The 12726-nt window shown below is 48.9% G+C and overlaps 1 protein-coding gene across 1 annotated transcript in view; it reads left to right on the top strand.

Annotated features, from left to right (window-relative positions):
• Positions 1-12726, top strand: part of LOC140387413 (A-kinase anchor protein 13-like) — a 478070-nt gene that overhangs the window by 106584 nt on the left and 358760 nt on the right. Inside the window, 1 exon segment of the mRNA XM_072470498.1 lies at positions 12446-12593. Coding sequence (XP_072326599.1) covers positions 12446-12593 — 148 coding nt within the window.

Here is a 12726-nt window from a genome sequence, read left to right as displayed (position 1 = left end):
ACCCACTGAAGCCCTCACTTCCACCCTATTCCTGTAAACCAATAACCCCTCTTAACCTTTTTGGTCACTAAGGTCAATTTATCATGGCCAATCCACGAACCTACACATCTTTGGACTGTAGGAGGAAACCGGAGCACCCGGAGGAAACCCACACAGACACTGGGAGAACGTGCAGACTCCGCACAGAGAGTGACCCAGCGGGGAATCGAAGCTGGGACCCTGGCACTGTGAAGCCACAGTGCTATCTGCTTGTGCTGCCCACTGGTTAAAGTGATATGGGGAACAGGTAGGGAGGTGGATTTGAGACCAGGCCAAGATCAGCCCCCGCCTGAATCCTGAATCCAAGAAAATATACAAATTGATCAGTGCCTCTTTGCTTGTTTAAAAACATGCTAGTTTGTGTAATTACCTTTTTGAAGTCCAAGCTTACTTGTCCAAACGCAATATGGTAAATATTGCCCAGTGCTGCCAGAGCAAGTAACGCATTGCGGAGATCAAAAGTCGAGAAATATTTGAAATATTCCACCCACTTTTTCACTGAGCTGAGAACTGAGAGGCTCCCATTCGGAAATTGGACGGGCAGGAGGGTTCAAATTAATACACCCAGTTTGGTTCAAAGAGATACCATTTCCACTGCTCATTTATTCAGAACATGTCAAACATCTTTAAAAATGTACACTGCTCCCATTTTCCTTCATAATATAACTGAGCCTTCAATTTTGCCAACTATATTATAAAAGCATCATATGCACGGTTGTGCAACATCATTTAGCAACAACGCTATGCTCTCCCACATGAGAACATTGTGATGTATGTAGGAAATTGTTACATATTATATTTTAGATTTTGTTGTCGTAATGTTAGTTAAAACCCCTGGTTTAAAATACATGCAGTATGTGTGCTAATGTTGTGATTAGGGAGTCATAAAGGTGAGGTAATCATTGATTTTAACCATTTACTTATTTACAGAGAGAGACAGCTAACGGAATGTGGGCAGCACAGTAGCATTGTGGATAGCACAATTGCTTCACAGCTCCAGGGTCCCAGGTTCAATTCCCGGCTTGGGTCACTGTCTGTGTGGAGTCTGCACGTTCTCCCCGTGTCTGCATGGGTTTCCTCCGGGTGCTCCGGTTTCCTCCCACAGTCCAAAGATGTGCAGGTTAGGTGGATTGGCCATGCTAAATTGCCCTTAGTCCAAAATTGCCTTTAGTGTTGGGTGGGGTTACTGGGTTATGGGGATAGGGTGGAGGTGTGGGCTTGGGTAGGGTGCTCTTTCCAAGAGCTGGTGCAGACTTGATGGGCCAAATGGCCTCCTTCTGCACTGTAAATTCTATGATTGTATGAATACTATCTGTTTTTGGAGGATCCCTGGGGTGTAGACAATTAATGAGGGATGCTGTTTAGACCTAGCTAAGCAGGTCGTGGGGCATCTTAGTGGGATGCAGATAATGTAATTTAAAGGAGGAACCAGGTCTGCCTGTAGCTTTTGGCAGATTTGTCATAGGATTGGAGTCAGACAAGACAGAGGATTTTCACGTTGTCCCTGGAAGGGTCTCTCTCCAAAGGCCTGCATAGGGGACCCCAAGTAACCATGATTGTGGATTTTGAGTTGTATTGGGTTGCTTAGTTGGAGTATATAGTGACCGGTGTAGATAGTGAGTTAAAGATTTTCCTTTTATTTCAGAACTGTTTAACTGTATTTGATTTATTTGATGTTAATGTGTTTAATTTTTGTCTAAATCAAAGTTTTTTTTAAACATAAAAGATACTATTGGTCAGAGTGATCAGTCACTCCTGGTGTGAAGCATCCTTTCCCTCAGTTTTACAAATTGGAAATCATTTGGGATTTCTCATCCGGTATCCTAATAACATTTGAATTTAAAGTTTGCATAATCTGCACACACGTTGTTGCTTACAAATGCAATCCGAAAAGCCCACGATCTGACTGAGGAACAATCTTTTTTAAAAATCGTCATTTAAATGTGTAAATTCCTTTAAAGTGAAATGGACCTCGGCTGTTAGAGTCAATATGAAAGCAAGATTTGGCTTTAATATTCAAGGATGCCATTTCTGTTGGTGAGGAGAAAGCGGACGCCCTGGTCTGAACAACTTTGCCATTCAATGCCAGAGAGGGTCGATTCGAATGCAGAGTAATATTAATAATGAGATGGGAAAGAAAGTGTCAACAGAGCACAGAAAGTGGCCGCAAACTAGCTCTCATTGTTTATCCGCTTCTTAAACTTTGCTGGTTCAACCTTACCTCTTGTCCATCCCAGTGAATGTTTCTGTCGATTCAGTCCAAAAACTGTATGTGACAGGTGTGCTGTGTTATGCTGCTTCGGATAACACAGGCTGCTACTTGATGCAGTCTTAACTAAAGGATGCCCCAGACTCTGAAATGAGTTTGTCGTATTTATTGAACTATTTTTTAAAAATTGTTTAATAAACAATTTTAATGAGGTATTTTTGGCATTACAAACAACAACAGTATAAAAACAATATACAAAGAACAAGAAACATAGTGCAATCACCGACTCCCATCCCGCCAAGACCCGCCTAATTGGCCCCCTACTCTACACTACCCTAACCCCCCCTCCCACCCCCTGCTGACGATATGTTTATTAAACTATTAACACAGTTCTCAAATGAGTTCGACTCTGCTAATCTAACTGTAGTAACTCAGTCTAACTGTGTCAGCCTGCTCTAAGCCACGTGCTGGGGTGTGATGCTGCTGATCAACCCTGTTTAACTCTCTAGATGTCTGTCTGTGGAAAGAGGCAGGGTGTGAGTGCCTCATCCCTTTTATAGCGTTTATGTCATGCCCCCTTGTGATGATTCCACCTCTGAATGTCCTGACTGCCCATTGGTTGTGTCCTATTCTGAGTGTTCATTGGTTGCATGTTTGCATATCATGACAAGGTAAGTTAACATTGTGCATTGGTAAAACTGCTGAATGGAGGCTCCTCTATCTGCAAATGTCTGTAGAGAAAGGAATCTGCAGGCAAACCATAAAGGAGTATCCTTAATAGGGCTGAATAGAGCAGTGGTGACTCCCATGGTGCATGGAGAAGGCCCACCCCCTGCGACTGGCTCGACGGACGATGCCAAGAGTGGGGGTGAGGAGCAGCTTTGCCTGGGTTAGGGGGAGGCCTCCAACGGGCAGCACAGTAGCACAGTGATTGGCACAGTTGCTTCACAGCTCCAGGGTCCCAGGTTCGATTCCTGGCTTGGGTCGCTGTCTGTGTGGAGTCTGCACATTCTCCCCGTGTGTGCGTGGGTTTCCTCCGGGTGCTCCGGTTTCCTCCCACAGTCCAAAGATGTGCAGATTAGGTGGATTGGCTGTGCTAAATTCCTCTTAGTGTCAAATGGTTCGGTGGGGTTGGGTTACGGGGATAGGGTGGGGGTGTGGGCATAGGTTGGGTGCTCTTTCCAAGGGCCTGTGCAGACTCGATAGGCTGAATGGCCTCCGTCTGCACTGTAAATTCTATGATCTATGAACCATGGAGCAGCCTTGTTGCTTGTGTTTGGGTTTTTTTGTGTTTGGTTTATTAAACTTTATTTCAAGTGGAAAGCCTGTCCTGGATTTTGGGGGTGCCCTGTCATTTGGGGGAGCCCCCTGCCATGGTACGGTGCACATCATTGCATATCCGCCACGGCCTCTGACAGCATATAGCACACATTCAGTAAAGTACTGGAGAGTAATCCTGCATTATGTACTCAAGACATGAGATTAGGACTTGAACCAAATACTTTCTGACTTGGTACTAAGAATATTACCACCGAGTCACAGCTAATGCTGATGTAATGTACTGATGTTCACTCTAGACAGTTTCATCCACTGTAGTAAATGTGGCGTTGGGTGTTCTGATGTACAGATGAGCCAACACTGTTGTATTTGGTACAACGCTGTTTTATTCTAACATGCTATTTACAGTTCTGTCTTGATACTCACCACGTGGTGACTCCCTGAGTGTGTTGTTAATCAGGTCCTGTCCTTGTCCTGGTCTCTAGATGGACTGGCCACCAGGTGTCGTGTTTCTTCTCTTATACTGTCTCTGTCCTTGTCTGTGATTGGCTGTCGTGTTATGTGTGCTGATTTGTCTGTTGGTCTGTCTATCATGATGTGTGTGTTTGAATATCATGACATTCCCCCCTTTTTTACAAGATTATGTGCCTACGTGGTTATAAATGTGAATGTGTCCTGAGTGCAGCTAAAAGTGTGTGTGCGTGATATTTACAGCAGGTGCATGTGGCGTAACTATATACATGGGGCGATGTCGGGTGTGTCATGCTAACGAGGTTGTACCATAACAAAACAAGAAGAAAAAACTTTGAAGTGTGGTCCGGTCAAACGAGATCTGGAATGATAAAACAGTAACATGTTACAATACAATAGTTTCTAAACTTTAACGTGTGAACAGTCTCATAAGTCCAATCTAGTAGGTGTGCGACGAATTCGGGTTGACCGTCAGGGTGGCACTCCATTCATCGGCCGGATTGATGGTGTTGACCCTGTTCACATCAATGACCGCAACCCGGAAGGCATCGTGGTCATCTGTGTCATTGGGCTGGATGTCCTGATGCGTGGGCTGGACAGTCCTTGTGTGTCTGCGAGGTTGTCGGAGATGTGTAGGATCCATCGGTTGAACCGCTCGACAGTAGGCAGCGTAGTGGCCCATCTTGCCACAGCGTAGGCATTGTCGGTTTTTTGCAGGACATTGCCCTTTTAAATGTGCAGCTCCACAGTTGCCGCACGTCATGACGTCACGGCGTTCGTTACGCCACTGCGCATGCGCAGTTCGGTCTTGCATCGGGCGCACCTGCGCAGTGCGTCCCTCGATGTTGCCGTTGGTTTTGGCGCGCACAAGCGTGGGAGACCTCGAAAAGCGCGCGAAACGGCCGCCCTCGTCCGGGCCGCGGGCCGGGAGATACTCGATTGCCTGGATGCGTTCGGCCTCGTGGGCGGCCTGGCTTGCCGATTCGATCGCGAGGGACCCCCTCCGTGCCGATTCGGTCGCCTGAAATTGGGCAAAGTGGCTGGTCGCATTTTCATGGAGGACACAGGCTTCCACCGCAGATGCTAAGGTCAGGCCTTTAATTTTAAGAAGCTGCTGGCGTAGGCCACTGGAGGCAACGTCAAAAACGATCTGGTCCCGGATCATGGACTCTGAGGTGGTGTCATAACCGCAGGACTGCGCGAGTATGTGGAGGTGCATCAGAAAAGGTTGAAAGAGCTCATCCTTGCCTTGCAGGCGTTGCTGAAAGATATACCTTTCAAAGCTTTCATTTACCTCAACGTTGAAGTGCTGGTCGAGCTTGAGGAGGACCGTGTCATACTTGATTGGTTCTCGCCTTCCGCGAACACCAATGAGTTGTATACATCGATGGCGTGCTGACCTGCGGTAGTGAGGAGCATCGCAATCTTTGTTTCGTCCGAGGCACTCTGTTTTTCGTTGGCTTGCATGTACAGTTCAAATCGCTGCTTGAAGAACTTCCAATTGGTGCCCAGGTTCCCAGCGACTTGCAACGGCTGCGGTTTGTTGGTGATGTCCATGGCTCAGGATGGCAGCTTTGACGGCAGGTATCGATCCACTCACTAGGTACCATGTGGTGTTCGGTGTTCTGATGTACAGATGAGCCAACACGGTTGCATTTGGTACAACGCTGTTTTATTCTAACATGTTATTTACAGTTCTGTCTTGATACTCTGCACGTGGTGACTCCCTGAGTGTGTTGTTAATCAGGTCCTGTCCTTGTCCTGGTCTCTAGATGGACTGGCCACCAGGGGTCGTGTTTCTTCTCTTATACTGTCTCTGTCCTTGTCTGTGATTGGCTGTCGTGTTGTGTGTGCTGATTTGTCTGTTGGTCTGTCTATCATGATGTGTGTGTTTGAATATCATGACAGTAAGGCCACTATTTTAAAAAATATATATATTTTATTCAAGATTTTTTGGCCAAATATAACCGTACGTAGTGTTTCTTTTACACAACAATAAAGCAATATAGATAACAGTGGCCAGCTTTAAACAAATAAATAAATAATATATGAACAGAAACAAAAACAAAACTAAATGGCAACTGCCTTGTCAAAAATAAATACTCTCCAAAGATACAATCCAACAGTCCAATATACATTACCTATAACAAATGCCTATACATATACAATAACATCCCTGAGAGTCCGTCCGATTCCTCCCCTCCCCCCTCCCCCAGGGTTGCTGCTGTTGTCTTCTTCTTTTCCATTCCCTCTATCTTTCTGTGAGGTAGTCGACGAACGGTTGCCACCGCCTGGTGAACCCTTGAGCCGAACCCCTTAATACGAACTTAATCCGTTCTAACTTTATAAACCCTGCCATGTCGTTTATCCAGGTCTCCACACCTGAGAATTTGGCTTCCTTCCACATTAACAATATCCTGCGCCGGGCTACTAGGGACGCAAAGGCCAAAACATCAGCCTCTCTCGCCTCCTGCACTCCCGGCTCTACTGCAACCCCAAATATAGCCAACCCCCAGCTTGGTTCGACCTGGACCCCCACCACCTTCGAAAGCACCTTTGCCACCCCCACCCAAAACCCCTGTAGTGCCTGGCATGACCAGAACATGTGGGTGTGATTCGCTGGGCTTCTCGAGCATCTCGCACACCTATCCTCTACCCCCAAAAATTTACTGAGCCGTGCTCCAGTCATAGGCGCCCTGTGTAACACCTTAAATTGTATCAGGCTTAGCCTGGCACACGAGGACGATGAGTTTACCCTACGTAGGGCATCAGCCCACAGCCCCTCCTCAATCTCCTCCCCCAGCTCTTCCTCCCATTTCCTTTTCAGCTCATCTACCATGATCTCCCCCTCGTCCCTCATTTCCCTATATATGTCCGACACCTTACCACCCCCCACCCATGTCTCTGAGATTACTCTATCCTGCACCTCCTGCGTCGGGAGCTGCAGGAATTCCCTCACCTGTTGCCTCGCAAAAGCCCTCGTTGCATATACCGAAATGCATTCCCTTGGGGCAACCCATATTTTTCCGGCAACGCTCCCAGACTCGCAAACGTCCCATCTACGAACAGATCTCTCAATTGTGCTACCCCTGCTCTTTGCCATGCTCCAAATCCCCCATCCATTCTCCCCGGAACAAACTTATGGTTATTTCTTATCGGGGACCACACTGAGGCTCCCGTCTTTCCCCTATGCCGTCTCCACTGCCCCCAAATTTTCAATGTAGCCACCACCACCGGGCTTGTGGTGTATTTCTTCGGTGAGAATGGCAACGGTGCCGTCACCATTGCTTGTAGGCTAGTCCCCCTGCAGGACGCCCTCTCCAATCTCTTCCACGCCGCTCCCTCCCCTTCTCCCATCCACTTACACACCATTGAAATATTGGCAGCCCTGTAGTACTCACTTAGGCTCGGTAGTGCCAGCCCCCCACCTGTCCCTACTACGCTGCAAAAATCCCCCCTTCACTCTCGGGGTCTTCCCGGCCCACACAAAACTCATAATACTCTTCTCTATTCTTTTGAAAAAAAGCCTTCGTGACCACCACCGGGAAGCACTGAAACACAAAAAGGAATCTCGGGAGGACCACAATTTTAACCGCCTGCACCCTACCTGCCAGTGACAGGGACACCATGTCCCATCTCTTAAAGTCCTCCTCCATCTGTTCCACCAACCGCGTTAAATTAAGCCTATGTAATGTACCCCAATTCTTGGCTATCTGGATCCCCAAGTACCGGAAGTCCCTTGTTACCTTCCTCAACGGTAAGTCCTCTATTTCTCTGCTCTGCTCCCCTGGATGCACCACAAACAACTCACTTTTCCTCATATTCAATTTATACCCTGAAAAATCCCCAAACTCCCCAAGTATCCGCATTATCTGTGGCATCCCCTCTGCCGGATCCGCCACATATAGCAACAAATCATCCGCACACAGAGATACTCGGTGTTCTTCTCCTCCCCTGAGTACTCCCCTCCACTTCCTGGAACTCCTCAATGCTATGGCCAGGGGTTCAATCGCCAGTGCAAACAATAACGGGGACCCCCGTCCATTCGTGACCACGCTCGCCATCGGGGCCCTATACAGCAACTGTACCCACCTGATATACCCATCTCCAAAGCCAAATCTCCTCAACACCTCCCACAAATAATCCCACTCCACTCTATCAAATGCTTTCTCGGCATCCATCGCTACCACTATCTCCACTTCCCCCTCTGGTGGGGGCATCATCATTACCCCTAGCAACCTCCGTATATTTGTATTCAGCTGTCTCTCCTTCACAAACCCAGTTTGGTCCTCATGAACCACCCCCGGGACACAATCCTCTATCCTCGTTGCCATTACCTTGGCCAGAACCTTAGCGTCCACATTCAGGAGGGAAATGGGCCTATAGGACCCGCATTGCAGCGGGTCTTTTTCCTTCTTTAGGAGGAGCGATATCGTTGCCTCTGACATAGTCGGGGGCAGCTGCCCCCTTTCCCTCGCCTCATTAAAGGTTCTCATCAGTAGCGGGGCCAGCAAGTCCATATATTTCCTATAGAATTCAGCTGGGAATCCGTCTGGTCCCGGGGCCTTCCCCGCCTGCATGCTCCCAATCCCTTTCACTACTTCCTCCATCTCAATCTGTGCTCCCAGTCCCGCCCTCTCCTGCTCCTCCACCTTGGGAAATTCCAGCTGATCCAGAAAGCACATCATTCTCTCCTTCCCATCCGGGGGCTGAGCTTCATATAATCTTTCATAGAATGCCTTGAACACTCCAGTCACTCTCTCTGCTCCCCGCTCCATCTCTCCCTCCTCATCTCTCACCCCCCCTATCTCCCTCGCTGCTCCCCTTTTCCTCAGTTGGTGGGCCAGCAACCTGCTCGCCTTCTCCCCATATTCGTACTGTACACCCTGTGCCTTCCTCCATTGTGCCTCTGCATTACCCGCAGTCAACAAGTCAAATTCTACATGTAGCATTTGCCTTTCCCTGTACAGTCCCTCCTCCGGTGCCTCCGCATATTGTCTGTCCACCCTCAGAAGTTCTTTCAACAACTGCTCCCTTTCCCTACCCTCCTGCTTTCCTTTATGTGCCCTAATAGATATCAGCTCCCCTCTAACCACTGCCTTCAGCGCCTCCCAGACCACTCCCACCTGAACCTCCCCATTATCATTGAATTCCATGTACCTTTCAATACACCCCCTCACCCTTAAACACACACCCTCATCTGCCAATAATCCCATGTCCATTCTCCAGGGTGGATGCTGTTGTTTTTCCTCCCCTATCTCCAGGTCCACCCAATGTGGAGCGTGATCTGAAATAGCTATTGCCGTGTACTCCGTCCCCATCACCTTCGGGATCAGTGCCCTTACCAAAACAAAAAAGTCTATTCGTGAATAAACTTTGTGGACATAGGAGAAAAACGAAAACTCCTTACTCCTAGGTCTACTATATCTCCAGGGGTCTACTCCTCCCATCTGCTCCATAAAGTCCTTAAGCACCCTAGCTGCAGCCGGCCTCCTTCCGGTCCTGGACCTCGATCTGTCCAGCCCTGGGTCCAGCACCGTGTTAAAATCTCCACCCATTACCAACTTCCCCACCTCTAGGTCTGGGATACGTCCTAACATACGCCTCATAAAGTTGGCATCATCCCAGTTCGGGGCATATACATTCACTAAGACCACCGCCTCCCCTTGCAATTTGCCACTCACCATCACGTATCTGCCCCCACTATCCGCCACTGTGGTCTTTGCCTCAAACATTACCCGCTTCCCCACTAGTATAGCCACCCCCCTGTTTTTTGCGTCTAGCCCCGAATGAAACACCTGCCCCACCCATCCTTTGCGTAGTCTAACCTGGTCTATCAGTTTCAGATGCGTCTCCTGGAGCATAACCACATCTGCCTTAAGTTTCTTTAGGTGTGCGAGTACCCGTGCCCTCTTAATCGGCCCGTTCAGCCCTCTCACATTCCACGTGATCAGCCGGGTTGGGGGGCTCTTTACCCCCCCCCCCCCTCTTGTCGACTAGCCATCTCCTTTTTCAATCCAGCTCCTCACCCGGTTCCCACGTAGCCGTATCACCCCCCAACGGCGCCCTCCCGCCCCGACCACCCCACCCCATACCAGCTCCCCCTTCTCCCCAGCAGCAGCAACCCAGTTAACCCCCCCCCCCCCGCTAGATCCCTCACTAGCGTAATTGCACCCCCCATGTTGCTCCCAGATGTCAGCAAACTCTGGCCGACCTCGGCTTCCCCCCGTGACCTTGGCTCCCACTGTGCGAGGCCCCCTCCTTCCTGCTTCCCTGTTCCCGCCATGATTACCATAGCGCGGGAACGAAGCCCATTTGGCCCCGCCCCCAATGGCCGACGCCCCCAGCTCCTCATCCTCTCTCTTCCCCCCCCCCCCCCCTCCCCCACGGCGTGGGGAAGAGAGAAAAGTTACAGGGTCGCAGGATTAACAACTTGGGAAATCATCTCTTTCCCCTTTTTTCCCCCCCTTCACCCCACATATTTACCCCACCACTTTGTCCCAAACGTTCTTTTTCTAGTCCGCTTATTCCAGTTTCTCCTCGACAATAAATGCCCACGCCTCTTCTGCCGTTTCAAAGTAGTGGTGTTTCCCTTGATGTGTGACCCACAGTCTTGCCGGCTGCAGCATTCCAAATTTAACCTTCCTTTTGTGCAGCACCGCCTTGGCCCGATTAAAGCTTGCCCTCCTTCTCGCCACCTCCGCACTCCAATCTTGATATACGCGGATCACCGCGTTCTCCCACCTACTGCTCCGAGTTTTCTTTGCCCATCTGAGGACCATCTCTCTGTCCTTATATCGGAGAAATCTCACCTATGGCTCGAGGAATTTCTCCAGCCCTCGGTCTTCGCGCCATAACTCGATAGGCTCCCTCCACCTCCAACGGGCCCGTCGGGGCCTCCGATCCCATTAACGAGTGCAGCATCGTGCTCACATATGCCCCGACGTCCGCCCCTTCTGTACCTTCGGGAAGACCAAGAATCCTTAAATTCTTCCTCCTCGCATTATTCTCCAGCACCTCCAGCCTTTCCACACATCGTTTATGGTGTGCCTCGTGTATCTCCGTCTTCACCACCAGCCCCTGTATATCGTCCTCATTCTCGGCAGCCTTTGCCTTCACGACCCGAAGCTCCTGCTCCTGGGTCTTTTGCTCCTCCTTTAGCCCTTCAATCGCCTGTAATATCGGGGCCAACAGCTCCTTCTTCATCTCCTTTTTAAGTTCTTCCACGCTACGCCGCAGGAACTCTTGTTGGTCAGGGCCCCATATTAAACTGCCTCCTTCTGACGCCATCTTGCTTTGTGCCTGCCTTCCTGGCCGCTGCTCTAGAGGATCCACCGCAATCCGGCCACTTTCCTCTCCTTTTTCCATCCGTGTCCAGGGGGGATTCCCTTCTGGTTTACCGCACAGTGTTTTTAGCCGTTAAAATTGCCGTTGGGGCTCCTATTAAGGGCCCAAAAGTCCTTTCCACCGGGAGCTGCCGAAACGTGCACCCGGAAGTCAGTAAGGCCACTATTAAATGATCTGCTGCCAGTCACTAACTGCTCATACACTTGTGCAGTGGTCACTTGGATCAGGTACCGGTCATGAGAGCCGGCAGTACATATACAACAAAGCCTGAGGAAAGAAAATTGCAGGAAAATGTCTAATCTATTGCAGTAGAAACCCTTGCTTTCAAGATGCAAGAGGGTTAAAGTATGTGCAAGGAAACAGAAACCCATTGATACATCTGTCCTTTGATTGCATTATTGGCTTCAGAATGGTTCTGATGTGTTTAGGTTATGACCAGATAAGAAATGCAAATGTTTCCGCAGTCCCAGACAACCATAGGCTGCTGTCCCCTTTGAGAGCCGACGGGAGGTGATTTAACCTGAGGGTCACCACACCTTGGGCGAGGGGCAAGGGTTGAGAAGGCTGGGCCTTCATCAGTAGCCTCAGCCTGTAGAGTAGTTAAACCTGAGCTGTTGGTGTCGCTCCACATCATGAACAGCCAGCTGAGCTAAACCGGCCCCCTGATCAGATGAGAACCCTTTGTACATCTCCAGTTGACAACAGGGATTCGGGTCTGAGTTAGTAATAAACGTACTAAATTAATCTGGACGTCTGTATTTTGGTGGTTTCAGTCGAAGCTTCGGTCTAGGTCAGATTACCCAAAGTGATGTTTTAATCTTCATAACGCAAACTTGCCCTCAGGTTTTAGAGGTTAATCTCAGAGATTTAATGAAGAAAGAATGAAAATGTTTTCAGTAAAATAGTGTTCCATTGTGTTTTAAGTTTTGTTCGTAAAGGAGTCAATTACTTTTTAGAGAAGCAAGAAAAATAGCTGTGAATATTTGTGGGAAAGCTCCTCGTCTGCTTACACCTACCAGATCACCAACCGACTCTGCTGATGAATTCGGTGTTGAGTTTACAATTCGGGTTTTAACGAAACCTTGTCTTTTCTTTCCAAAGGGAGAGTCTGTTCTCTCGGTGCTCTTGGATGACGAGAATACAATCGAAGAGGATGTAGCCCACTACCTGGTGTTCTCTGGCTCCAGTCAACATCATTTAACCAGCACACAGAGGATAGACCAGAACACGCTGCAGACTGTCACTCCCGGTAAGTCAGAATGACCTGCCCCTTTTTTTGTTGTTGCCTCTTTCCCCTTCCCTTCCAATTGCCATTTTACGCAGTCGTTTCAGCAAGTAGAAAATGAAATAGCACGAGCCCCCGCGGGGAGGATGTTAAGTTG

The sequence above is a fragment of the Scyliorhinus torazame genome, chromosome 12, assembly GCF_047496885.1.
Source record: "Scyliorhinus torazame isolate Kashiwa2021f chromosome 12, sScyTor2.1, whole genome shotgun sequence".
NCBI lineage: Eukaryota > Metazoa > Chordata > Chondrichthyes > Carcharhiniformes > Scyliorhinidae > Scyliorhinus > Scyliorhinus torazame.
Note: the sequence above shows the minus strand (reverse complement) of the source record. Positions and strands in the feature narration are given on the sequence as shown.